This window comes from Rhodotorula graminis (assembly GCF_001329695.1).
Source record: "Rhodotorula graminis WP1 unplaced genomic scaffold RHOBAscaffold_4, whole genome shotgun sequence".
NCBI classification, from domain to species: Eukaryota; Fungi; Basidiomycota; class Microbotryomycetes; order Sporidiobolales; family Sporidiobolaceae; genus Rhodotorula; species Rhodotorula graminis.
This window is the reverse complement of record NW_017264931.1, coordinates 824,808-848,463: the sequence shown is the minus strand read 5'-3', so window position 1 is coordinate 848,463 and position 23,656 is coordinate 824,808. Positions and strand designations below refer to the sequence as shown.

The 23,656-nt window shown below is 68.5% G+C and overlaps 9 protein-coding genes and 1 non-coding gene across 10 annotated transcripts; 6 read left to right on the top strand and 4 right to left on the bottom strand.

Annotated features, from left to right (window-relative positions):
* Nucleotides 1-10: 10 nt before the first annotated feature.
* Nucleotides 11-471, bottom strand: RHOBADRAFT_52450 (uncharacterized protein; the record flags this gene model as incomplete). Its single annotated transcript, XM_018416343.1, has 1 exon — nt 11-471. A coding segment is annotated over one exon (459 nt), but the record flags the coding sequence as incomplete, so codon positions are not given.
* A 372-nt stretch (nt 472-843) lies between these two features.
* Nucleotides 844-1,413, top strand: RHOBADRAFT_64750 (uncharacterized protein; the record flags this gene model as incomplete). Its single annotated transcript, XM_018418572.1, has 3 exons — nt 844-1,161; nt 1,234-1,296; nt 1,377-1,413. Coding segments are annotated over exons 1-2 (283 nt in total), but the record flags the coding sequence as incomplete, so codon positions are not given.
* A 1,091-nt stretch (nt 1,414-2,504) lies between these two features.
* Nucleotides 2,505-4,311, top strand: RHOBADRAFT_25506 (uncharacterized protein). The gene is made up of 11 exons (XM_018412690.1): nt 2,505-2,569; nt 2,630-2,659; nt 2,738-2,743; nt 2,812-3,014; nt 3,112-3,250; nt 3,329-3,376; nt 3,447-3,556; nt 3,617-3,681; nt 3,834-3,874; nt 3,944-4,093; nt 4,159-4,311. Exons 1-11 carry the CDS (start codon nt 2,515-2,517, stop codon nt 4,221-4,223), a joined length of 912 nt encoding a protein of 303 aa, XP_018272488.1. The 5' UTR covers nt 2,505-2,514; the 3' UTR covers nt 4,224-4,311.
* Nucleotides 4,312-5,102: 791 nt separating this feature from the next.
* On the top strand, nt 5,103-5,175 carry RHOBADRAFT_t34. Its single transcript has one exon. It is a non-coding gene; the product is annotated as a tRNA-Val (tRNA).
* Nucleotides 5,176-5,699: 524 nt separating this feature from the next.
* Nucleotides 5,700-6,814, top strand: RHOBADRAFT_52447 (uncharacterized protein; the record flags this gene model as incomplete). Its single annotated transcript, XM_018416342.1, has 3 exons — nt 5,700-5,998; nt 6,168-6,242; nt 6,796-6,814. Coding segments are annotated over 3 exons (391 nt in total), but the record flags the coding sequence as incomplete, so codon positions are not given.
* A 2,261-nt stretch (nt 6,815-9,075) lies between these two features.
* RHOBADRAFT_25502 (uncharacterized protein) lies at nt 9,076-9,662 on the top strand (the record flags this gene model as incomplete). The annotated part of the gene is made up of 2 exons (XM_018412689.1): nt 9,076-9,133; nt 9,234-9,662. Coding segments are annotated over exons 1-2 (447 nt in total), but the record flags the coding sequence as incomplete, so codon positions are not given.
* A 6,850-nt stretch (nt 9,663-16,512) lies between these two features.
* On the bottom strand, nt 16,513-17,792 carry RHOBADRAFT_13440 (uncharacterized protein; the record flags this gene model as incomplete). The annotated part of the gene is made up of 4 exons (XM_018412142.1): nt 16,513-17,174; nt 17,243-17,358; nt 17,448-17,628; nt 17,687-17,792. 4 exons carry the CDS (start codon nt 17,790-17,792, stop codon nt 16,513-16,515), a joined length of 1,065 nt encoding a protein of 354 aa, XP_018272485.1.
* A 258-nt stretch (nt 17,793-18,050) lies between these two features.
* Nucleotides 18,051-18,836, top strand: RHOBADRAFT_64749 (uncharacterized protein). Its single transcript, XM_018418571.1, has 2 exons — nt 18,051-18,321; nt 18,387-18,836. Exons 1-2 carry the CDS (start codon nt 18,165-18,167, stop codon nt 18,791-18,793), a joined length of 564 nt encoding a protein of 187 aa, XP_018272484.1. The 5' UTR covers nt 18,051-18,164; the 3' UTR covers nt 18,794-18,836.
* A 144-nt stretch (nt 18,837-18,980) lies between these two features.
* On the bottom strand, nt 18,981-21,299 carry RHOBADRAFT_52443 (uncharacterized protein; the record flags this gene model as incomplete). Its single annotated transcript, XM_018416341.1, has 6 exons — nt 18,981-19,545; nt 19,626-19,732; nt 19,793-19,900; nt 20,020-20,454; nt 20,541-20,928; nt 20,992-21,299. 6 exons carry the CDS (start codon nt 21,297-21,299, stop codon nt 18,981-18,983), a joined length of 1,911 nt encoding a protein of 636 aa, XP_018272483.1.
* Nucleotides 21,300-21,385: 86 nt separating this feature from the next.
* Nucleotides 21,386-23,584, bottom strand: RHOBADRAFT_52442 (uncharacterized protein). The gene is made up of 5 exons (XM_018416340.1): nt 23,510-23,584; nt 22,833-23,422; nt 22,647-22,750; nt 21,757-22,571; nt 21,386-21,686 (listed from the first exon to the last, which is right to left on the bottom strand). Exons 1-5 carry the CDS (start codon nt 23,562-23,564, stop codon nt 21,493-21,495), a joined length of 1,758 nt encoding a protein of 585 aa, XP_018272482.1. The 5' UTR covers nt 23,565-23,584; the 3' UTR covers nt 21,386-21,492.
* Between the last annotated feature and the right edge of the window lie 72 nt (nt 23,585-23,656).

The window sequence follows — 23,656 nt, the reverse complement described above, 5'->3', positions numbered from 1 at the left end:
ACCCGTGTAGTCACTGGACGGGGGCGAGAGCGTGCAGGGCGCTGTGCGACGTGATCGGAGGCGGATAAGCGACCGTCGATGCGGCAGCGCCTCCGGGTCCCGCCGCGGCCGTCGACGAGTCGCCCGAGTCCGGCAGCGGCTGCTGCAGCGTCGACAGCCAGCCGGCGTGCGACGACGGCTGGTGGTGGTGCTGGTGCTGGATCGAGCCCCACTCGATCTGCTGCTGGTCGAGGTGGAACGAGCCGCCGGCAGAAGTGCCCGGGTGGTGCGGAGGCGGCGGCGCGGCGAGGAGGAACGGCGAGCTGGTCGACGACGACGACGGGGCCGTGTGCTGCGGGTACGGCTGCAACCCGTACGGGTCAGGGCCAGCACCCGGGCCAGCGTGAGCGTACTGCCCGACGCCCGGTGCCGCCATGCTTGGGGGAGAGGGGGAGAGGGGGGGAACGGGACGGAGGCGGGGCGCGGCGCGGCTTGGAGCTGGCGCGCACGGCGTCTCGAGGCGGCTGCTCGTGCGAGAGAGAGAGGCTGGCGGTGGTGGTGGGAGGAAGCGCGGCTGGTCGCCCTCTCGACGCCTAGGTTGGCGCGGGAACTGGACAGACAGCAACTCCCCTCTCGGACGCGTCAAGCTGCTTTCCACGAGTCGAGACTCTCGACCACGTTTTTCCGCCTTCCGCCGAGGGCAGCTGCGACACGCCTCCCTTTGACCGATGCGCTCATCCGAGTCGTCCCCGCGAGCGCTACAGTAACGCCTCGGGATCCACATGCTGCGACTCGGGCGCGGATCCGTCCACGGACCTCGCGCATTCATTCTCGCGAGGCTGTGCACACTCTCTCGGGCCTCGGTCACGATTGCGCTGCTTCATTGCTACTCTGACTCGCGCGTCAATGAACGCCGGCTACACAGGAGGAGCTCAGGCGAGGAGCCCTGCGCCGACGAGCGCCGCACCTCCGACCGCGGCGGTCCACGCGACGACGAGCGCGCGATCGACGGTGCCGAGCACAGCGGACGAGGCCCCGCTCGAGCCGCCCGCTGCGCCCGCCGCCGCCGACGACGACGAGGCCGGTGCGCTCGTCGACGTGCTGCTGCCGCTCGACTGCGACGCGCTCGACGACGACGAGCCCGCCGACGTCGCCATCGACGAGCTCGTCATGCCCCTCGAGCTGTGGACGACAGAGGAGTGCGTTAGCGAGGGGCGCGAGGGAGCTCGACGAGAGAGAGAGAGCCGGGCGCACCTGTTGACAGCGCTCGACGACGTCGGCTGCGCCGAGACGGCGGTTGTCGCGCCGGCGCCCGCAATCCTGCGCACAGTCGCTCGGAAAGGTCAGGAGGGGTTTTTCGTCCGGGGCGAGAGGGAGAACGTCGGCAGGCGAGACGCACGAGGTCGGAACGTTGGTGAGGCACGACGACGCGCCGGGGAGAGGGGTCGTCACCGTGCGGGTGAGCGACAGCGCCTTGCCCTGGCCGTCGGGCAGGAACGCAAAGAGCTGTGGGCGCCCAAGAGAGGGGTCAACAAGTGCGCCTCGAGAGTCGTCGACGCGACGCCAGGAACCGGCGCTGGCGCCAGGCACGGAACGAGGAGAGGGGACGGGGTGGGACTCGCCTCAAAGACGGCGCCTTGCTCAATCTGCAGCTCAAAGTTGTACTGCTGGGCGTCCGGCGTCTCGATGTCGGACAGGGCGAGGAGGGGCGAGTATTGCTGCGCCTGGTCGAGCGTGACGGTGCCCGAGCGGATCGAGTCGGGCACCTCGCTCGAGGGGAGGAACAGGACGCTCAACGGGCGCGTGTTGGACGAGTCGAAGAAGAAGAGGTTGGTCGCCTCGCACTGGTGCAGCGAGCCCGGGATGGTGCCGCGGAGCGAGTCGAGTTGGGCGAGCGCCGGCGCGGCACTGGCGGCGGCGAGGAGGGCGAACGTCCACTTGGCGAGCATCGTGGGGCGAGTCGTCGTCGTCGGGCGGGTACCTGTGCTCGAGGCTGGGAAGGGGCGGTCCGAGGAGGTTGAGCGACGCGGGGGGAACTGGGCGTGGGAACGCGGCGCGCGAGGTTGGCGGGGTCGACGGCGGGCGCTCGGCGGGTTGAGAAGGGCTGAGTAGCGAGTCGCTGTTGGTGGTGCTCGAGAGTGCGAGTGTGCGACGAGCAGGTTCGAGGACAAGCGAGAGTCGCAACCGAGGAGCGCGGCGGACAAGGTTCGAGGAGCCAGCTGCGGGGGAGGCGCGCGCTCCGGCACGTCCTCGGAGTCCGGCGTGCACGCGCCTCTCGTTCTCATCCTGCTGTCCCTCGCTGCGACGGGATTGCGACGGTGTGCTTGCTCTGGTTCGTGTGCGTGCGAGAGCGGATCCGGTCGAGCGGAGCCGCACTCGAGCCGACGTCGACGACCCTTCGAAGTTCGGCCGGTCGCGTCGCGAGCATCGCCGGTGCGACGGACGTCAACGCTGCTCGGTCGAACCGCGCTCGACCTGGCTCGTCGGGTCTGCTGCTGCTTCCTTCTCCCACATCTACATCTGCTGCCACAAACTATGAGCTCGTCGCACCTCCTCGCCTCGCGCCTCTTCTCGGTCAAGAACCTCGTCGGTGCGTCCGTCTCTCGACGTCTCCCGCCTGTTCAGCGCTGACTTGCCTCTCGCCATGCAGCCTTTGTCTCGGGCGGCGGTACTGGCATCGGTGCGTCCTCCTCTTTCTCGAGCGTGGAGCCGAGGCGAGCGGACGAAAGTTGAGCATCTCGACCTTCCCAAACTGCAGGCCTCAGTGCGTTCTCGTCCTCGCCTCGCCATGGAACGAGCCCGTGACTGACTCGTCCCAACCGACCCGAACAGTGGCTACCCAGGCGCTCGCGGCGAACGGTGCCAAGGTGTACATCTGCGGCCGCAGGAAGGAGGCGCTCGACCGCGTCGTCGAGGTCTACTCGCCGCAGGTCGAGGGCCAGATCATCGCCCTGCCCGGCGACGTCACGAACAAGGACGACATCAAGCGTCTCGCCGAGGAGATCCGGCAGCGCGAGGGCGGGCTCCACATCCTCGTGAGTTTCCCGTCGTCCTCGGTCGCCTCCTCTCGACCGTTCTGCCTCGTTACTGACGCACGCGCCTGCCTTCCTCCCCTGCGTCGTCTCCCTGCAGGTCAACAACGCCGGCATCTCGGGCGAGGTCACCAAGTTTGACGAGGAGAAGCCGTCGGCCGAGGTCCTGAGCGAGCGCCTCATGAAGGAGCAGACGTTCGAGGGCTGGAACGAGGTCTTCCAGACCAACGTGTCGAGCAGTGAGTCTCTTTTTGCGCCTCTCATCGACGGCGCGGACGTGAGGGATCGAGCGCTGACTGCCCTCTTCTCCCTCGCAGTGTTCTTCATGACGGCGGCGATGCTCCCGCTCCTCGCCAAGTTTACCAGTGCGTCCCTGATTCTCTCTCTTTGACGCTTGGGACGACGCAGGGGAGCTGACACCCTCGGTGCGCGCAGACGGCGGCGACGCTGCGGGCCGCGCCATCTACGAGAACTTTGCCACGGGCGTCATCAACATCACCTCGATCTCGGGCCTCGTCAAGGTCGCCCAGAACCACTTTGCCTACGTACGTCGAGCCGCTCTGGGTGCCCGAAAGGAGCAGGTACCTGACTGCCTCGCCTCGCAGAACGCCTCGAAGGCCGCCGCTAACCACATCCAGCGCATGACGGCGACCGAGTTTGCCCACACTGGGTGCGTCTCTCCCTTCCTTCCTTTCATCGTGTCGCTCGCTAGCGAACGAGCAACTGACAAGAGTCTGGCCCTCTTTCGTCGCCGTCGGTCCCCTTTTTCCCCTCCTCCTGCTCCCTTTCGACTCTCTCTTCCGCTCTCTCTTGCACCTATAGCATCCGCTTCAACGCTATTGCCCCTGGCGTCTATCCCTCCGGCACGACGAGCTCCCTCCGTCTTCAATCAGACGGGCCCAGCTAACGCCCGATCTGCTCCCGCCGCGCAGAGATGACGGGCTCGGACTCGGACAGCAAGAACAAGACGTCGCTCGAGGGCAAGTTCGACCCGGCGTCTCTCGGCGTGCCTGCGGGTCGTGCGGGCAGCGAGGAGGACATGGCGGGCACGATCCTCTACCTCTCGTCGCGCGCCGGCCAGTGTGCGCCGACTCCCTCCCGCTCTCGGTCCTCGAACCCTCGACTGACCTTTTCCCTCCCCGAGCAGACACGAACGGCGCCATCATCCCTGTCGACGGCGGCACGCTCCTCACGAACCCGTCGGCGTACTGAGCGTGACCGAGGCGAGGAGGCTGTACAAAGGCGAGGTGCAACGAGCGTCGTTTCGCAAGTCAGACTCGGATCGGCTTGGGCTACTCTCGGGCACAGAGTGCGTCGCCAGAGAGAGTCGATCGACTGTGCGAGCGGCTCTGAAGCGCGTCAGGGCGAGCGCGAGAGGCTGCTCTTCGACTTGGGAAGGTCCGCTCGGGCCTCGTCCGGCGGCTGCTGCTGCGTCGCTCGATGACTCGCGTCGCTGTCGGCTGCTTCTGCGTGGCTCTCGCTGTGTCTGAGCTTGGCTTTCTCGCAGCGGCGTCGTCGGCTCGCACAGGAGGCTGGGCGCGAGGGTGCCGTCAGAGAGAAAGGCAGGGGTTCGCTCGGCTCGCGACGGTGACGGTCTTGTCGACGGCTGTCGCTCGTCCGAGTTGCGCAGTTGGTCTCAATGGAAGCGAGCACTCGAGCAGGAGACGCGAGAAGAGCCAGAGGGGCCAGCAAGAAGTGCGAAAGCCCGGCACGAGCACGTCGCCGCAGCGCCCTCGAGAGCGGCTGTCCTTGCAGACTCGCTCGTTCGCCCGAGCAGCTCTCAGGCGTCGAGTGGGTCGTCCAGCAGAGGTGGTGGGGCGCGCCAGCCGCTTCGAAACGCGTGGCAGCGAGCGCGAGGGGCCGACATCTCGACTTGGGAAGGTCCGCTTGGGCCTCGTTCTGAGGATTCGTCGGCGCGTTCTGCGGACCGTCTCTCACTGTCTCTCTGCGTCTGCGGACCTACGCACATTGTGGCTCTGCGGTGTCTGCCGATGTCAGAGGTTTGGTTTGCTTTCCCGGCAGCTTGTTGCTTATATGTATATATAGCTTGGCGCTTTGATTTAAAAACACTCTTGTGAACGAGTGGTACAAGACTGGATGGTCTAATGGTCATGATTTTCCCTTCACACGGGAAAGGTTCCGGGTTCGAGACCCGGTCCGGTCATCCTTTTGCGTCCCTTCACCCCTACAGTACCGGCCGCAGCAGTCAAGGAGCGAAAGGTCCCGAGTTCGAGCCTCGGCCGGATCACTTTTTTGCGCCCGCTGCAGGCCGCTGTAGTACCCGCGCACGGACTCGTCAGCTCGAAACGACGTTCGTCCAGCTGCAGGTCTTGCGGCTGCGAATCTTGCTCATCCAATGCATACGATCGTTCTGTGCACTAAGTTTTCCGAGGAGAAGTACGACGACGATGCGGCACCACAGGATCCGGAGGCGGAGAGCTCGCGCTGCTTGCTCGACACGGGCTCTCTCTCCGTCACCCGCACACCTAGCAACGGTGTGCCGCTAGCCTGGTGCTCTTCTTGCGCTGGCACAGACACAAGCTAGCCTTTGCCCACACGCGCGCTCGACGTCTCGCCATCTCGCCTCCTCCTCGGTGCGTGGCTCACACAGTTCTCTCTCTCTCTGTGCGCGGGCCTCAGCCTGACCCGTCGCCGTCCTCCAGTCCGCCCTTTGCACCCTCTCAATTGCGCCCTACGCCCGCCCGGCCTCGCCTCGCGAGGGCTGCGTTGCCGCGTCTCCTGTCGCCCACACCTTCCCGCCCGTCTTCGTCCAGCTGCCGACATCGTCAGTACCCCGCCCAGCACCGTGTCGACCAATGTGTCGCTCACACCCGACATAGCGGGCTCGCCCAGCACTGGCGGTCCTGCTGTCCTCGCGCGTCCGCTCCCGCCGCGTCCGGCCAGGTCGCTTTCGTCGCAAGCAGTAACTCGACACGGTATAGCACGTCGCTCGCCATGGTCACCAAGTACGACCGCCCCGAGTCGCAGTAGCCCCGACTCGGCCCTTTGCGGCGCGTCGCGCTGCCAACGAGGTGCGTCCCATCTCTCCTGCTCTCCTTCTTTCGACCTCGACGGCTCTGACACTCGCTCCCCTTCCAGTCGCTCAGCAGAGCGGTGCTATATGCGGTCTTGTCTGTACCACTCGTCCTCTCGCAGCTTTACGGCGCCTTCCGACTCGGCCCTCTCGCGCGACTTTGACGAGGACACGTCGACTTTCTGCTACGCCTTCTCGTTGCACGGCATGCGAGGGTCGGCGTCTCTCGAGAGAGGCGGACTGGGTCGAGCTCACCATCTTGCCCGCAGTCAGACGCCCGCTTCGCCCCGACCTCGCCCAAGCTGCCCGCCAACGGCGTCCACCCTTTCGCCCGCCCAAGCTTGCGTCGTGTCGGCTCGGTTCGAGCCCTCGAATGTGCGGCAGCTGTCTCGCCTCGCGACCATCGGCGCCGCGACTCGTCGAGCGTGCGACGGCGTGGACCTTGTGCGGGCGTGGGCGGAGCGGCGCGAGCAGGAGGAGGAGCGAGGCGCAGCGAGGGGACGAGCGAGCGCAAAGGGGTGGGACGGGTTGCATTGCAGGCCTGGCTTGGTACAGCATCTGGCGCGAGTCCGAGAGTGCACGAGAGCGCGCTGTAGAGCTCCAGGAATGCTGCGCCCCTTGAGAGCGACTCGCTCCCCCGTCTGCTCGGCCTCGTCCCACCCGCAACCGCCAGCAGCAGGCCACCATGACCGACCCAGTCCATCTGCGCGGCCCTGCACCCCAACCGCTCGATCTCGCAACCTTGAGCAGGCGCCCCCTCGTCAAGTGAGGCGTCGACGCCTCCGGCGACGCCGCCGCCGGTGTCCGCCTGCTCGCCCGCCAACCGCGATTGCCGTGCAGCTCGCCCCCCTGAGCGCGCCGGAATCCGCCAGAACCGCCGCATCAGACCCGATCCACGCCTGTGCGACTCGACGCGCCCCCTCGACGATGCGCCCGACACCGACCTCCTCACACACCCCCTCTGGCGGACGCCGAGCGGCCGACACGCCGACACCCGCCGCCGCGCCCAAGCCGACCTCGCCACCTCGTCCTGCGCATCTCTGCAGCCCTTCATGAGCTCGGCACGACCGCCAGACGCGTCATGCGACCACTTCCGCCCGCGCACGGCGCGTCGAGGAGGCGGTGCACTCGACCTCGCCCGTCCTGCCCTCCCACCTCGCCCTGGCGGCCGTGCGCACCGCGTACGGGCATTGTCGAGGGCGTGGGACGCTGCTGAGAGGCGCGGCGGTGGCCCTGGTGGTGGAGCGAGGGGTGCCGGCGGTTGAGCGACGATGAGGTGGGGGGGACGGACGGGGGGGAGGAGTGGGCTGTGGGCTGTCGAGTGGGAGCAGGCGGTGGTCGAGGCGGGTGTGGAGGGTGCTCAGAGGCCAGCGAGGGGCGGCACGGGGGTCGGAGCGGTGGTGGGCGAGAGCAAGAGGAGCGACCCCGCGCAACCCACGAGTCCGTCCTCGCCTCGCTCAGCTCGTCTCTGTCCGACTCGTCCTCACAGACCTCATCACCGACCTACAGGTTCGACTTGCCGACTTCAACTCGGCCCGTCCCGCCACACCTCGCCCTCGCCCACGCCCTCGCTCCTCTCCTCCGCCTCATCGCTCGCACCTTCCAACGGGCCACCCTCGCTCTCGCCCTACCTCCCCCTCGGTCGTGCTGCGCGGCACCCCAGTCCCGCACATGGCCGACTCTAGCTCGCTGAGCGAGCGCGTGCTGCGGCCCGGCCTCGGCAAGGAGGACAAGGTCACGCTCGAGCCATCGTCTGTGCGTCGTCCTCCCTCCACAAATTCGCGCTCTCGCCTCTCAGACCGACTCACTGACGACTCGTACACCTGCCAGTTACCTGTCCAAGTCGCCTCTGCCGCTCAAGAGCGCCTCGAACCCGTCCCGTCGTCCACCTCGCCATCGCCCAACCCGCTCAACACGGCCAGGCGCCCGACTGCACCGCCCAAGAGCTGCCCGCGCCCGTCCCTCTTCCTCCTCGGCCTCTCGCCCCGACCCTACCTTGGTCTGCGTGCCGGCCTCGTCAACAAGGTGACGCTCGACTACGACGATGGCGGCGCCGACTTTCTCGTCCTCCTCCCGCGCCCGCACGCGGGCATGTACCGCACGCCTCGCGGCCACAACAACGTCGTCGACTCGTCGGCGACGCCGCGTCGCTCGCGTCGCAAGGCGACGGCCAAGCGCCCCGCCCTGAGCAGCTCGTCTTCCGCCGAGGCGGCCGCGTTGACGGCCACGCCGAGCCCGCCCTCGCCTCCTCCGCCGTCGGCCCCGCCGAGCGCTCCGGCCGCCGCGTCGTCCATCGTGTCGCCGCTCGACGACGAGCCCGTCGCGACCGCGCCGGCCGCCGAGCGCATCCCGCTCGTCGTCGAGCCGCCGCCGCCCTTCCTGGCGGGCCCGCCCGAGGGCGCCCCGAGCGCGCAGCACGCCGCGCGCGACGCCGAGGCGCAGGACGAGAGCGTCGAGGAGGAGCACGAGCGCGCGCAGGAGCCGGCGGCGCAGGCGGGCAAGGAGGAGAAGGAGGAGGAGGCCGGCGCCGCTCTGCACGAGCCCCTCGCGCCCGACGACCCGCCGCTGGACGGCGAGGCCTCGTTGAACGCCGTCTCGACGCCTGACGAGCAGGAGCGCGAGGGCGCGACCGAGACGGGCCTGCGCGACGCGTCCTCGTCGACCTCGTCGTCGACGGTCGAGCCCGCCGCCGCCGACCCGCCGCCGCAACCCACCTCGTCCCCGAGATCGCCCTCGCCTTCCTCTTCGTCGTCCACGTCGCCGCACTCGGCCGCGTCGTGCGCCACGGGCGCTCGTTCGCTCGGCGACGAGGCCGCTCAAGCCCTCGCCCCGACGCCGTCGTCCTCGCGGCCGCCCGGCGTCGACCTGCGCCCTCGCGGCCGCACGCTCGCCGAGCGCGTCGACGGGCAGGAGGTCGAGGGCCAGACGGAGGGCCCGTCGCCGCAGGAGGTCGAGAGAGGGCCGAGGGAGCAGGAGCGCGAGGAGGAGCACGAGGAGGAGGAGGAGGTCCAAGCGTCGTCGGGCGCTCAAGGTCCCGAGAGTCGGCGCTCGTTCCGCCGCGAGGGAGCGATGCAGATCTTCGTCAAGTGTGCGTCCCCTTTCTCCCATTCTCGTCGTCGCTCTCGTCGTCGCTCTCGTCGTCGTTGGACGAGCGCGCTGACCCGGCTCGCGCCCTCGCTCGCCCGCAGGCACCGACGGTACGACGCGCACCCTCGACGTCGGCAAGCTCGACACGGTCGAGCACGTCAAGCGCACGCTCCAGGACAAGCTCGGCGTCGCGCTCGTCGACCAGCGCCTCATCTTTGGCGGCAAGCAGCTCGACGACGGCCTCACGCTCGCCGACTACGCCATCGGCAACGAGTCGACCCTGTACATCGTCCTCCGCCTCCGGGGCGGCAGCCTTGACCCGTCGACGCGCGACTACGTCAGTGACTCGGAGGAGGAAGGAGGTCCTCCTGCGGGTCGAGTCGTCGCACCACACGCGGCCGCGTCCGGCACGTCCTCGGCTCTCGCCGACGACCATCTCGTCCAGCATGGGCTCGTGTCGGGCGACACCGACAAGCAGCTCGTCAACCCCGGCGCGTCGGGCCTCGACCCGGTCGACGACGACGTCTGCGCACCTCACGGCGACCTCGACGTGCGCGCCGAGGACGGCGTTCCGCTCGAGCCCGTCCCGCCTGTCGTCGCCTGTCTCGACGACGGCCTCGAGCTCGACTGGCTCGTCGACGGCCCCGAGCTCGACTGGTTCGACGACGAGTTTGTCGACGAGTACGACGACGGCAACGCCGCCGAGGGCGACGACGACGACGACGACGACGAGCAGGGCGACGACGAGGACGAGCTCGGCGTCGACGAGGACGAGCTCGACGTCAACGAGCAGGAGCTCGGCGTCGAGGAGCCGTGCGGCCTGCCGGCAGAGCCGCCCTCTTCCTCCGAGCAGGCTCCTGCCGGCGGTGGCGGCCACGACGCGCCTGCTCTTGACGACTCGGAGGACCTGTACTCGACCGACGGCAAGGGCGACAGCGAGGACGAGCGCGTGTGGGTCGAGCCGTCGGCGTCCATCGCCGGCATCCGGGTGCGCGAGCGCGCTAGCGCGCAGGGCGCATCGGGCGACAAGAAGCGCCACGTCTGGTTCAAGGAGAACAACATCAAGCGGGTCCGTCTCCTCTCCTCCCGAATCAGCCTTCCGCACAGACCCTGACGTCCTGCCCTCTCAGCCTGTTCCCTGGCGCATGCAGGAGTTCCTCGGCGTCCCCGACACGCCCTTTTCGCCCGACTCGACCGACCTCGACGTCTTCCCGCGAGACCAAGTCGCTGCGCACCCTTGCGTGATCCAGGTGTCGCCGACGAGGCAGTACATCGTCTCGTCGCGACTCGCCAAGAAGCCCGAGTTCGTCCGGCTCGGCGGCTTCCATCTTCAGGGACCAGTGCGTCCCCCTTCCGTTCCCTTCCCCTGCGTCGGCATGGTCCTGACACTGCCCATCTCGTCCAGGGACACGACGACGCGACCGGCCTCGAGGCCCTCAACGCCTTGTTCCACCACTCGGCCAACTTTACGTGGAACGTGTACCACCCGCTCTCGTTCGTCGCCGATTACCTCCTCTCGTCCATCTTGATCGACTGGGTTGAGCAGTGAGTCGCCGTCTCGCCTGAATCGCAGGACGTTCCTGCGTCGTCCGCCTCTTTCTGCGCCGTCCCTGACGACGCCGCATGCACAGGGTCGGCGTGACGGGCATCTTGTTCGTCCCCGAGGGCTTCATGTTCCGCGCAATTAAGTTTGCCCGCAAGGCCAACAAGCTGTACGCCCGCCTCAACAAGAAGAAGGGCGTCCCCGACGCCAAGCGTCGCCGGCTGCGCGTCGTCGCCCTGATCCCGTCCGGCATGGGCCAGGTCCACAGCAAGCTCGCTGTCGGCATCTCGCGTGACCGCAAGACGCTCATCAAGCTCAACGGCTCGAACAACGCGAGCGACAACGGCGCGACGAGGGGCGGCGACTCGACCACGACCAAGACGGCCTCGTTCGAGACGCAGGACGTTCGCCTTCTGCCCGTCGGGTCGCTCGAGGCCAACGAGGTCCTCGACAAGATGTCGGCGCTCCTCAACAGCGCGGCGAGTCAAGATCGCGTCGTCGACCTCAAGACCGTGCTCCCGACTCGGGGCTCGCAAGATCCCTCGGTGAGTCCGCTCGAGCCTCGTCGTTCAGCCTCGTCGAGCGAGCACTTTACTGAATCGCGCTCTTTAGCCGTACCTCCAGAGCCTCGAACAGCTCGTGCCCGTCGGGTACACGTTGCCGGCGCTGACGACCCGGGTCCGCAAACCTCGCCGGGCTCGGGTGCCGCGCGTTCTCTCTGCGGCCGAGCAAGCCAAGGCCGACCAGGTCAACATGAAGGTGCGCCCCTCCCTCTCTCATCCCTCCTTGAGTATGCCCCTGACCTCGATCGTCCCCGCAGCGTGGAGAAGCCGCGCGCAAGACCAACTTGGCGGCAACTCGAGACGGGATACTCGAGGGCAACGAGGTGCGTCCTTGCTTCACCTCTCTTTCTCGCGAGACGAGCCTGACTGACTCGGTACGACTGCGTCTCGTTGCAGATCCACCTGCGCGCCGACCCCCGGGCGGTCTGCCTCAGCACTGGTGCCGGCGTGCGCCTCTACTTCTCCGGTCTCGCCGTCAGCCAAGGACGTACGCCGCTCCCGCCGTCCCAGTCGGTCGCCGAGTCGATCCGACTTTCGGGCCGCGACTTTTCGTCGTCGGACGGCGTCCCGGGCGGCACGGCGCGCGTGCTCCAGAACGTCCAGGGCCTCTGGCACTGTGCCCTGACGTTCGAGGACTGGGCTTTCAACGTGCCTCTCGATGCCCCGTACGACGCGAACGTGTCGCCCTTCCGCCGAGCGGCGCACGAGAACCTGCGCACGCTCATCTTGGCCTGCAAGAAGCGCTCCCTCGCTCAGCGAGACGCGCCCGTCGGCGACGTCGACGAGTCGCCGCAGCAGCAGGGCAAGGACGGCAAGGACGGCGACGAGGACGACAAGCTCGAGACGACGCTCAAGCCCAAGGTCGGGACCATGCCGAATCCGAGTGCGTCCCTCTCTCTCTTACGCCTCTCGCGACGAGTCTGACTTTCAGGCTCGCCCTATCCGCAGTCTTGAAAATGTCGCTCGAGCAGCTGCGAGCCGAGGAACCCGCAGCGCTGCACCAGATGCTCCTGCGGCCGAAGCAGCCCAAGCCGAAGACGCTCGTCGCCTTCCTCGACCGCCTCGGCCTGCGCGTCCCGCCCCAGATGCACCACACGTCGACATTCCGGGACTCGTTCGTGCGTCCTCTTTCTCTATCCGAATGTCTCTTGTACCGGGGTGACTGACCGAGTCGTTCTACAGGTCAAGGCCGTCACGACCGTGCCGCCTGTCCTTTCGCCGACCTCGACTACTTCTGCTCGAGGTGGCGCTCCCCACGACGACGCGTCGACGAGTACGGCGACGACGCCCAGCCCGACGGTCGAGATCGTGCCCGAGGACGCCATCATGGAGAGCGAGCCCGCCAAGCGGCCCTCACCACCGAACCCTCGTGAGTTCTGCTCCTTCCTGCCACTCTCGCTCCCGCCTCCTCGTCCAAGACTGACTCTCTCGGAGCGTACAGTGTGCAAGATGTCGCTCGACCAGCTCCAGGCGGCCAACGAGGTCGAGCTGCGCGAGCTGTTGGCGAGGCGACCGCGACCGTCGCCGGCGACGCTCGTCAAGATCCTCAAGAAGCACAAGCTCGACGTGCCTGACGCCATGGAGGACGTCAAGACCTACCACGACAGCTTCGTGCGTCTCTCTCTCTCTCTCTTGCGTGCCGAGGACCGGCGAGAGAAAAGGCCTGACCTCGCTCGTCGCAGATCCACGTCATCTCGTCCTCCTTCGGCCCGGCGACCTCATCCACCTCGGCTATGGCATCAACGACTACGCGAGCCTCGGCGACCCCTGTGCCCGCCGCGTCCTACTCGCGAGCAGTCGCGCCCGACAACGAGCCCGACCACGCCTCCCACGCCGCCCACGCGCTTCGAGCCGCGCCGGCTCCCACGCTCGACACGCATGCGCCGTCGACGACCTCGCGCAAGCGCAAGGCGCAGCAAGACGAGACGGTGGGCGAGAACGGCGCCAAGGGCGAGCCGAGCGCCGTCAAGAAGCAGAAGACCTACATCGCCAACCCGGGTTCGCCACCTTCTATGCCCCGACTCAAGCCCCACGAGGGCGAGCCACTGACTCTCTCTTCCTCCCACAGTGCTCGTCTACTCGCTCGACCAGTTGCGGAGCTTGGGCCGCGCCGAGCTCCTCGACATGCTCGTCGACGAGAAGTACTCGCGCCCGAGGGCGCCGAAGCTGCAGAGAAAGCTCGACGACCTCGGTATCGAGGCCACCATCGACGCAGGTCAGAAGAATGCGCACGCCCAGTTTGTGCGTCCGAGTCTACTCCCTCGACGGCGGCGAGAAGGGTAACTGACCTTCCTGAACCCGTTGCAGGTCGATGCCGTGCTCTCGATTCAGCCTATCTTGCCGCCGACGCTCGAGCGGCTCGCGCCATCGACGAAGCCCACCATCCTCACGACGGCAGCTCCCACGAGCACCTCGCCATCAACGTCGACGGCGGCCTCGACCGAGACGTTCGTTCACCCTCAAGCCCAACATCGGTGCGTCGCCCCTCTCGCTCTCTCTCGAGCTCAACGGAGTTGTCCTGACGTCCTCCAACGCAGGCCTCGACATGTCGCTCAAGGACCTGCAAGCTCCCGGTCGACCGGGCGTTCAGCACCTGCTCAACAGCGGGCCGCCGGTGGCGGCCGCCTTCCTTCCGCAGCGCCTCGACGAGCTGGGTACCATCGGCGTCGTCGGTCGAGAGCAGAACCCCGCATCGGCCCAGTCTGTGCGTCCCCCTCTCGCTCTGCCCTCCCGGATTCGGCCCTCTGACCGTCTTGCCTCCCATAGTTGGACCTTCTCTTCCCTGCCTCTTCCTCTCCCTCGACCTCGACCTCGTCCTCGCGTTCGACCCTCCTCCCGAAGTCACTGGCAACCGGCCCCGGCCCGACACCCGCCGCTCGGTCGACCACGTGGCCGCCAGGACCCGTCGCGAGCGCGTTCAAGCCGCCGCATGGCGTGCTCGTGCCGCAGCCGTCGCCGCCTCGTCGCCGCGCCAAGCCTACCTCGTACCTTCCTGCCTCGAGCGCCGACGAGATGGGCCCGCCGCAGCGAGCCGTGCCTCGAAAGACCAAGGCGGGGCGCGAGCTCCTCGCCTCCTCCTCGACTCTCGGCTCTCGCCCGGCGCCGACGTCCGGCCTTTATGTTCCCTTCAACGGTCGGCTCGGCAAGACGTCGTACTCGGGCACGGGCACGAGCTGGACGCCGCCGGCCGGCCGAGCTCTTCCTGTCGTCGCGGCGAGCGGCCGCCTCCCGTCGTCCTCGTCGGCGCCGGCGCCGCAGGCGCTCGCCGCGCGCACGGCAACGCTCGTCGCTCCAGGCGCTGCGCCTACCATCGCTACGGCATACGGCGACGTGGGCGGCGCCGGCGCGCTGTCGGCGCGCGAGGCAACTCGGTCGGCGCAGGCGCCGACCGTGGTCGACGACGGCCACGTCCTCTACTCGAGCCGCCGCCAGCCCGGCGGCACCTCCACCAGTCGCCAGGGCTTCCATGTCTCGCAGGCGTCCGCCGAGGTGAGCTGTGGCTCGCCCAAGAGCGTCTCCTTCTCGTCGAGCGCCTCGCCCTGACACACCTTTCCTCGACCCAGCCGCAGGCTTCTTCTCTCGGTCGCTCTTTCCCGCTCACCTCGACCTCTCACCTGCGCGACGCGCCTCTCTGAGAACGCAGCGCCGTGCGCCGGCGTCTCGAGCTGCACCGCCCGTCCGCCTTCCCAACTCTCCCGTCACTCGTTCCACTCGTCCCTCACCTGTACCACCTCTCGCCCCGTCCGCTTGCCCACCCTCGTCTCTCGTTCCCTCCCCTCCCCTGTATGAGTCCCTCGTCGCACCCTCGTCCCTCGTTTGCCAGACCCTGTCACGCCCGTCTCTCTCTCTCTCTCTTCGTAGCTTTCCCTCTCTCTCCCTCTCTCTCGCTCTTTCTCTCTCTCTTTGCAGAGCAACTATACCGACTGTTTGCCCTCTCTCCCTGTCACGGTGTGCGAGAGTGAACGAGCCCGTTGCACCGACACGAGCGACAGGAGAAGTACAACAACACCTCGGAGCCCGCTCAGATCCCAGCTGCGCGCGCACCCCTCGCAAGCTCGTCAGGCCCCTCGCGCTACAGAACGAGAGAGAGCGAACGACCGCGAACGCACCGAGCGACCGGATCGACCCATACCCCCTGCTCGCGCCGAACCCAGGCCGGTCCTCCTCGCCGCCGTCCCGAGTCGGCGGCGCCAACACGCTGAGGAGGCTCGCGCGGCTCGCGCGGTTGCGCAGGAGGGTGGGCTCGCCGCGCTCGTGACGAGGCGACGACAAGTGAGCGCCGCCGCCGCGAGGGACGTCGACGAGGTCGTCGGCGTCGTCGTCGCTTGAGAGGAGCGAGCCACCGTCGTCGTCGTCGTCGTCCTCCGACGAGTTGGCATCGAGCTCTGGGTCGTCCCACGCGCCCATCTCGCCCGCGACCGCACCGCCGCCCGCACCACCGACGCTCAAGCTGCGCTCTGACCGCGCCGAGGCGCCAACGCGCTCGACCGCGCCCTCCCACGGCCGCTCTCCCGCGGCCCACCTCCTGCCCCGCGACCCCGCCCGAGCAGCCCGCCGACGCGGGACGCCGACGAGGGCGAGAAAGAGGGCGTACTCGAGGGGCGCGAACGCGAACGAGGCGAGGTACCACGCCGTGGTCGGGTTGAGGAGCAACCACGCCGCTGCCTCGGAGGGCGGGACCGTCGTCGTCTGGACGAGCTCGTTGAGGCGGTACAGGAGGACGAGGGTCGAGAGCTGCGAGTGGGTGGGGCGAGGGTGAGCGGCGAGCCCCACCACACGCGCGCACACGAGAGAGAGAGAGAGGCAAGGACGCACGACGAGTTGGCCGAGCATGACGGGCGCGCAGGCGGCCCCCGCACCCGGGACGAGGACGACGAGCGGTCGGGCGAGGTTGAGCGCGACGGCCGAGGGCGGGAGTGCCGTGACGGGGACGCGCAGTGCGAGCGCGATGGTGGTGCACAGGTCTGCTGCGGCGGCGAGGCGCAAGAGGGCGAGGCGGGGCGGGCGAGAAGAGGTGGGTGCACGCGACCCTGAGGAGGAGGAGGGGAGGAGCGGCGAGTGCTCGCTCGACGTCAGGAGGAGGTAGTCGGACGAGTCGTTGCTGTGGCCATGGGTCGAGCGTGGGCTGACAGTGGGCGGCATCGTGGAGGAGGAGGAGAGAGAGAGAGTCGGGGTGGGGGCGGTGCTCCCCCTCGCGCAGAGTCGCGCCTCTCGTCCAACTCCAAGCGACCCTCTCACACGAGCTCGCACAACACAGAGAGTACAAGGACGAGGCTACACGTCCCCCGCCACATGCTCGACCTCGATCCGCTCCCCGGGCGATGCGCTCCTCGTCGGGCTGCGCGACACGAACCTGCCCTCGCCGTCGCCGTCGCCGTCGTCGCTCGGCGGGCTCGGGCTCCGGCTCACGTACCGCCCCTCGTCGTCGGGAGACGCACAGCGCCCGCGCTCGTGCACGACCGTGTGGCGCCGCCCGTCGCGCCCCTCGACCTCGACGACGGGCTTGCGGCGCCGCTTGACGTCGCGCCCGCCCCGTGGTGCGCCCGCCTCGCCCTCGCCGTCCTCCGAGCCGGACCCCTCGGTCCAGTACTCGGGCTCCGGGCCCTCGTCCATCGGGCTCGGACTCGGCGACCGGCTCGCGCTCGGGCTGCGCGAGACGTACCGGCCCGCTCTCCTCCTCCCTCCCTCGCTCCCCTCGTCCTCGCTCCCGCTCCCGCTCCCACTCGCACTCCCACTCGCACTCGCCGCGCCCTCGCCCTCGCCCGCACCTCGCACGCCGAGCGCCCGCCCGAGCTTGCTCCGGCGCGGCGCGAGGCCCTCGGTCTCCTCGAGCACCTTGCGCTGCGTGAGGCGCGGCAGCTGGATCTCGCACACCGATTCGCCGTGCAGGAGCTGGTCGGCAAACTCGTCGATCGTCAGGATCGAGTAGGAGCCGTCTGCGTGCGTGTGGGTGCCGAGTCAGCGAGGCCGAACGAGAGCGCGAGAGAGAGAGAGGGGGACGGACCCATGGCGCGGAAGCGCAGCTTGCGGTAGTCGTTGAGCAACGGCTCGAGGACCTCGTAGCAGTTGAGCGAGTCGAACGTGAGCCGGACGTAGAACGCCGCGAGTGCTCGCAAGTACCTGTCGCGCGGCGCGCAGCCTGTCAGTCCTCACCTCACCGCGCACACCGCTCCGCGCGGGACACACCCTAAGAGAGAGGGGAGACGCACTTGAACTCTTCGGCTCGGAGGTACTCGAGGACGATCTCGCGCTCGGGTTGCAGCTGGAGGAGCTTGAGGACGAGGCAGATGAACTCTGTCGGGCGCGTGTTGGCGTACGTGCCGCCGACGGCCTCGAGCTCGACGGCGCGGTCGATGACGGTCGCCGACGTCAGGGCAAAGCAGTGCTCCTCTGCGGGTGCGGGGTCAGTGTGCGTCTAGACGAGCCCAGGAGAGAGAGGGGGACGCACTCCAGTAGATGGTGTCGTACACGCGCTGGCGGATGACGGTCGGGACGAGGTACTGCGGGTTGGTGCCGTGGATCGAGAGGGCGCCTGCGCGGGTCGTGTTGGCCATGGTGCGCGGCGGCTAGGCGGGCGGGGTCGGGTCCGGGAGGAGGAGGAGGGGAAGAGGCGCGGTGCGGCTGGGTGGGTCGACAGGCGGGCTGTGTGGGTGCTCGAGAGTGCAGCAGAGGCAGTCTGTCGCTCGCAGGTGCGGCGGCGAGTGGTCGACGTCGGAGAGCCGAGCCTCCATCTTCATCTCCCTCTCCCTCGCTCTCCTCGTCGGCCTCAACTCGACCACCGCACCCCTGTCTGCTGCAGAGCAAGGCGCACACTCAAACTCAGCAGCCTACCGTGCTACCACCCGACAGTGGCACTCTCGACCTCGCCGCATCCTCCACCCGCTCGCCGGCACCAAACCTCCTCGCCGTCTCGCCCCTCGCCCACCATGCTCTCGTTCCTCTCCGCCTTCAGGCGAGCCGCCCCGCACGAGCCGTTGGCCATTTTCAACGTCCAAGTACGCCACGCCACGAAGCGTGGTGGGGGCAGCTCAAAGAACGGGCGCAATTCCATCGGCAAGCGGCTTGGCATCAAGAAATACGGCGGTGCGCCCCATCTTTCTCCCACCAAGTCACAAAGGAAGCGACAGCTGACACGCTCGAGCGCGCAGGCCAGGAGGTCCAGGCGGGCAACATCCTCGTCCGGCAGCGCGGCACGTCGTGGCACCCGGGCCAGCACGTCGCGCGTGGCCGCGACCACACCCTCTTTGCGCTCGTGCCGGGCTTTGTCACGTACTACCGCGGGCCCAAGCAGACGGGCGGCGGCGTCGGTGGCGGCGGCAAGGAGCGCAAGCTCGTCGGCGTCGTGCCGACGAGCCGCGACGAGCGCCTGCCGCGCGACGAGCGCGCGCTCGGCCGCAGCCGGTACTTTGGCGGCGTCGACCTCAACAGCGAGGGTGGGTTTTCGGCGGCGGCGGCGGCGCGAGAGGAGGGCGAGTTCCTGGGCGAGGACGAGCTGCAGCGCTTGATCGCGCAGGCGACCGAGGGCCAGCAGCAGCAGGGCGAGGCACGCGCGTAGAGGCTCGCCGTCGACACGTTGTTGTATCACCCTTTTCTCTCTCACGTTCTCGGGTTGAGTCTGGCGAGCGAGAGAGAGCGAGAGAGAGAGAGAGGCAGCTTTCCCTTTTCCCTTCAACTCTCGTCGCGACTCGCTCAAACAAACAGCACAACACGCATTGCAAGAACAGCCCCCTTGGGGCGCCGCCTCACCCTCGCACGACGTTCCACACGAAGCACGCCCAGCTCGCGACGACGGTGCCAGCCGCCGCTCGGAGCGCCCTCGTCCCGCTGCGCAGCTCGAGCCGCTCCTTGCGCCCGAGGAGCTCGCCTCCTCCCTCGCCGACGTGGGTCCCGCCGCCCTCGCCCCCGTGGTCGCCGTCGACAGCGGCGAGCAGGCCCAGCTCGGCCTCGTCGGGCGCCGCACCCGCTCCTGCCCCTCCTCCTCCACCCCCTCCCGCACCGACACCGACGCCCGCGCCCGCGCCCCGCGCAGCAGCGCCGTCGCGCACCCGGATCGCGTGCCACCACCGCGCGACGAACGCGAGCTGCACGAGCGCGGCGACGAGGAGCCCGACGAGCGCGCCGTCGGCCGCCCCGCCCGCTTCGTCGTCCGCCTCGGCGGGCGCACGAGACGGCGCGCCGGTGCCGGTGGTGGAGGAGGAGGGCGAGGGGGGCGAGCCGAGCGAGAGGAGCGCGGCCGAGAGCGTCTGCGAGAGGATGGCGCCCGCCATCTCGAGCGACTTGTGCGCGCCGAGCGCGGTCGGGGCTTGGCTGCGGGCGCCGCGCGAGGTGTGGGTCAGTCCCTGTAGAACCTTTACGCGCGAGAAAGAGAGAGGGAGAGAGGTGCGCACTGGCGCTGGACGATGCGGGGCACGACGAGGACGAGGAGGAGCGGGCCCGAGCCCATGCCGACTGCTGCGGGGAGGAGCGCGACGAGGGGAGGGACGGCGGGCGACAGCTGAGTGTGCGAGGGTTAGGTCACGTGATCAGGGGATGACAGGAGAGGAAGGGGACGCACGAGGAGGAGGAAGAAGAACGTCGTCGCCGTCAGGCTCGGGACGAGGAGCCAGAAGGTCGACAGCAGGTGCGGGTGCTTGTCGACGATCCACCCGGCGAGCGGATACAGCTGCGTACTCGAGGACCGTCAGTGACTCTTCTGTGAGGAGACGCCAGAGAGAGAGAGAGAGAGAGAGAGAGAGAGAGAGAGAGAGAGAGAGAGAGAGAGAGAGAGAGAGAGAGACGCACGAGGATGGGCGTGCCCAGCAGGACGGACGCTGTCGCGCTCGCCTCCTCCTGCGAGATACCGCTCGTGCCGTACGTGGCCTGAAGCAGGTGCGTCGCGAGGTGCTGCGTCGTGTACCACGTCCCGGCAAGGACGCACACGGCGATGTACCACCAGAACGGCGTGCCGAAGCTCGCGAGCGACGACAGGTCGAGCGACGGCGGGTGGTCACCGTGCGCGTCGTGTCGAGCGGGCTTGAGGCGGGTGGCGGGCGCGTCGGCGGCATCGACGACGAGGCGAGCGTCTTGGGCGAGGAGGCGGGTCGTCGAACGCTCGACGACGGCGTACAGGATGCAGGCGGCAAAGGAAAAGGCGGCGAGCGAGGCGGCCGTGACGAAGGGAAGGCGGGGCGAGACGGCGTACAGGCGCTGCGAGGACCAGCCTGCGGCGAACGATGCCTGTCATGGGCCACGTCAGGTCGCGTTGAGGATCGAGGCGGCGACGAGTCTCGAAGGAAAAGGGAGGGCGAAAGGGTGGGACGCACCGACTTGCCGAGGACGAGCCCGGCGGCGACCGACCGTGCGACAAACTTGGACGACGCCGAGTTGTGCTTGAGGATGATGCTCTCCTGCACGACGGCGAGCGGCGACGTCCCGCTGCCGAACACGAGCAGGCCGAGGACGGTCCAGCCGACGTTGTTGCCGACGCCGCCCTCCTTGCCCGCCGAGAAGCACACGACGAGCTGCCCGACGAGGACGGCGCCCGTCGCGACGAGCCCGCACGCCGCCGCGCCGTACCGCGGCACGAGGAAGCCCGACAGGAGCGGGCTGACCGTGTTGAGCACCTCGAAGGACGACACGAGAGCCGCGAACCCGCCCTCGCTCGTGCCGAGCGACTTCTTGATCGGCCCGAGCGTGTACGTCGAGTAGTGGCTGCGTGTGCGAGGGGTCAGTTTGCCCATCTCGAGGCGAGAAAGGAGGAGGAGAGCCACGCACGATCCGACCGAGAGGACCGCCGCGCAGCCGAGGAGCACGACGCGCCGCCGTGCGAGCCGATCGTGCAGCTCGGCGGCGCCAGTGATGCCGTACGCAGCCGCCTCGCGCTCCACCAGCTCGTCCTCGCCTCGCTCCGTCGCGCCCTCCTCGTCGAGATGTGGGGCCGCCGACGACTTGACCGCGATGAAGCTCGACGACGCCGAGACGCGCGCAATCTCGCGGTCGACAGCGTCCCAGTCTGGCCAGACGGTCGCCGAGTCGGGCGTGCTCGCGCCGGACCCGAGCTGGAGCGGGTCGGCACCGCTCATGGCGGAGGGCGGAGCGAGAGCTGCGCGAGCTGGCGGTCTCGAGTCGTCGCTTCTCTCTCAAGCTCGCTGCAGGACAAGCTTGAACGTGACACAGGAATGACAAGGCTGTGAATGCACGCCGAACGACAGATAACAATGCGGCTAGTTTTCGACGTTCAGACCCTCCTCCCTCGGAACCCGAGCCCAGGACCCCTTAGTCGCGACGCTGGCGCTTGCTGTCGCCGCCACGGTTGCCGCCGCGGCCTCCGCGCCCGCCGCGGTTGCCGCCACGGCCGCCACGGCCACCGCGCCCGCCGCCGCGACCGCCAAAGCCACCGTCGCGCGGGTCGAACGCCTGCTGGGCGTGGAAGCGCGCACGCGAGAGCTGGTGGGCACGCTCGTCGGCCTCTGCGAAAGAGCAAGTAGAGTCAGGTGATGTGCACGAGGAGAGAGAGAGAGGGAAGAGGGGAGGACGCACCCGAGACGCGGACCCACTCGATCTTGCGGCCGTTGACCTCCGAGACCTCCTTCTTGAGCGTCTCGAACTGGTCCTCCGAGAGGACGTCCTTGAACGACGACTGGCCCTTGGCCGGGTACTGCTGCGCGCCGCTCGCGCCCTTGGACTCGGCGGCGGCGGCCGGGGCGGCGTCGTCCTTCTTCTCCTCGGACGCGGTCGCGATCGTCGGCGGGGCCGTGAGGCGGGTCGGGAACTCGGACTTGGCGTCCTGCATCGGCGCGTCCTTGTCGGCCGACGCCGACGACGAGCCGGGGAGGTTGGCGACCGGGCGCGCGCCGTCAAACAGCGAGACGTAGCCCGGGCGCGCGATCGGCTCGATGCGCTTCTTGAGCGCGACAAAGTCAAACTGCTCGCCGTCCTCCTTGCCGCCGTCGGTCGAGCCGTCCTTCTTCGAGACGGTGAAGCGCAGGACCTTGCCCTTGGGCCACTGGCCCTCGCCCGTCCCGATCTTGTCCTCGTCGACGAGCTCGATCGAGCCCGCCTTGCCGCCCGTGCGACGCGCCGTAAACTTGACGCCGTCGTAGAAGATATCGCGCTCGTCGACGCCGTCCTCGGCGGCGCGCTTCTTGCCGTTGGTCGTCGCGTCGCGCGAGGCGCCCGCCGCCGACGGCTTGACGGGCCAGCCGTCCGTGTCCGACACGAGGTGCTCGGCCCAGGCGTTGAACGGCCGGCTCGACTTGGAGTACGGGTTCTTGGGGATCGCGTCCTTGCCCTCGCGCGCCATCGGCTTCGAGTCGGGCGCGTACACCTTGCGCTTCATCTCGACATAGTCCCACCTGCCAGGCGGCGAGGGGATGCAGCACGGTCAGTGACGGGCGCAATGCGAGACCGAGGGAGGGAGCGGGACGCACTTGGACATGATCTCGAGCTCCTTGCCCTCGAACGTCGGCTTGGGGTCGAGCGCGACAAACTTGTCGGCCGACGCCTTCTCGGCAAACTCGATGAAGACGGAACCCTGCGTGGACGACGGCGAGAGGGACATGGGTGAGCACGACGGAGCTGCACGAGTGAAGGAGAGAAGAGGAAGCTCGACGGACCTTGAACTTGCCCTTGCCCTTGAGCGGCGCCTTGCCCTCGGTGACCTTGTCCTCGCGGCGCATGCGCAGGCTCAGGATCTTGCCGACGTCGAGGTCGCGCGCCCAAGCCTCGAGCTTCTTCTGGAGCTCGAGCTCGTCGGCGCGCACCTTCTCGCGCTCCTCGTCCGTCTCGCCATCCTTCTCCGTTTCCGGGAAGCCCTTGGCGTACACCGAGCGCTCCATGGCGTCGGCCGGCTTGGTAAGCGGGCTCTTGCGGCGTACGTACCACCCGGCGCCCGTCTCGCCCTCGGCGCCGAACTTGTGCACCTCGACGAGCGACGACGACTTGACGACGTCGGCGATGGCGTCGACGCTGCCGAGGCCGGCCGGCGGGGGCTCGAGGTAAGGCTGCATGCGCTTGAACGACGCGAGCTTGTCGAGCGGGAGCCACCCGAGGTGGAACCGGTTGTGCTCCGAGTGCGAGTCCTTGGGCGAGCCCTCGGGCGCGGGCGTCTTGGCGATGACGGCGGCCGGGTCGTGGTGGGCGGTCGACCACAGGCCGAACAGGAACTTGTCGAACGGCAGGTTCGAGTTGCTCAGGTAGAACTCGACTGTGGGGAGGAGAACGGTGTTAGCTGATGAACTGGGGGGATGAGGAGGGGAGGGGAGGGGTGAAGACGAGAGGACGAGCGGCGCACCCTGGGTGAGGACGGCGTCCTTGAGCGAGTCCGAGGCGGCAGTCTGGGCACTCATGGCAGCAGCAGTGCTTTCAGAGCGGCGAGTGGGAGAAGAGGAGAGGAGGGAGCTCGAGAGCAGCACCGCCCCTCCTCACCAAGCTCAAGCGA

Coding starts and splice junctions, on each gene's coding strand:
- RHOBADRAFT_25506 (XM_018412690.1), top strand. CDS start 2,515: ATGAGCTCGTCGCACCTCCTCGCCTCGCGCCTCTTCTCGGTCAAGAAC. Junction 3,251..3,328: donor CCAGACCAACGTGTCGAGCA/GTGAGTCTCTTT, acceptor TCTCCCTCGCAG/TGTTCTTCATGACGGCGGCG. Junction 3,875..3,943: donor CCCTGGCGTCTATCCCTCCG/GCACGACGAGCT, acceptor CCCGCCGCGCAG/AGATGACGGGCTCGGACTCG.
- RHOBADRAFT_64749 (XM_018418571.1), top strand. CDS start 18,165: ATGCTCTCGTTCCTCTCCGCCTTCAGGCGAGCCGCCCCGCACGAGCCG. Junction 18,322..18,386: donor TGGCATCAAGAAATACGGCG/GTGCGCCCCATC, acceptor TCGAGCGCGCAG/GCCAGGAGGTCCAGGCGGGC.
- RHOBADRAFT_52442 (XM_018416340.1), bottom strand. CDS start 23,564: ATGAGTGCCCAGACTGCCGCCTCGGACTCGCTCAAGGACGCCGTCCTC. Junction 23,423..23,509: donor GGACGCCGTCCTCACCCAGG/GTGCGCCGCTCG, acceptor TCCTCCCCACAG/TCGAGTTCTACCTGAGCAAC. Junction 21,687..21,756: donor CGAGTGGGTCCGCGTCTCGG/GTGCGTCCTCCC, acceptor GCTCTTTCGCAG/AGGCCGACGAGCGTGCCCAC.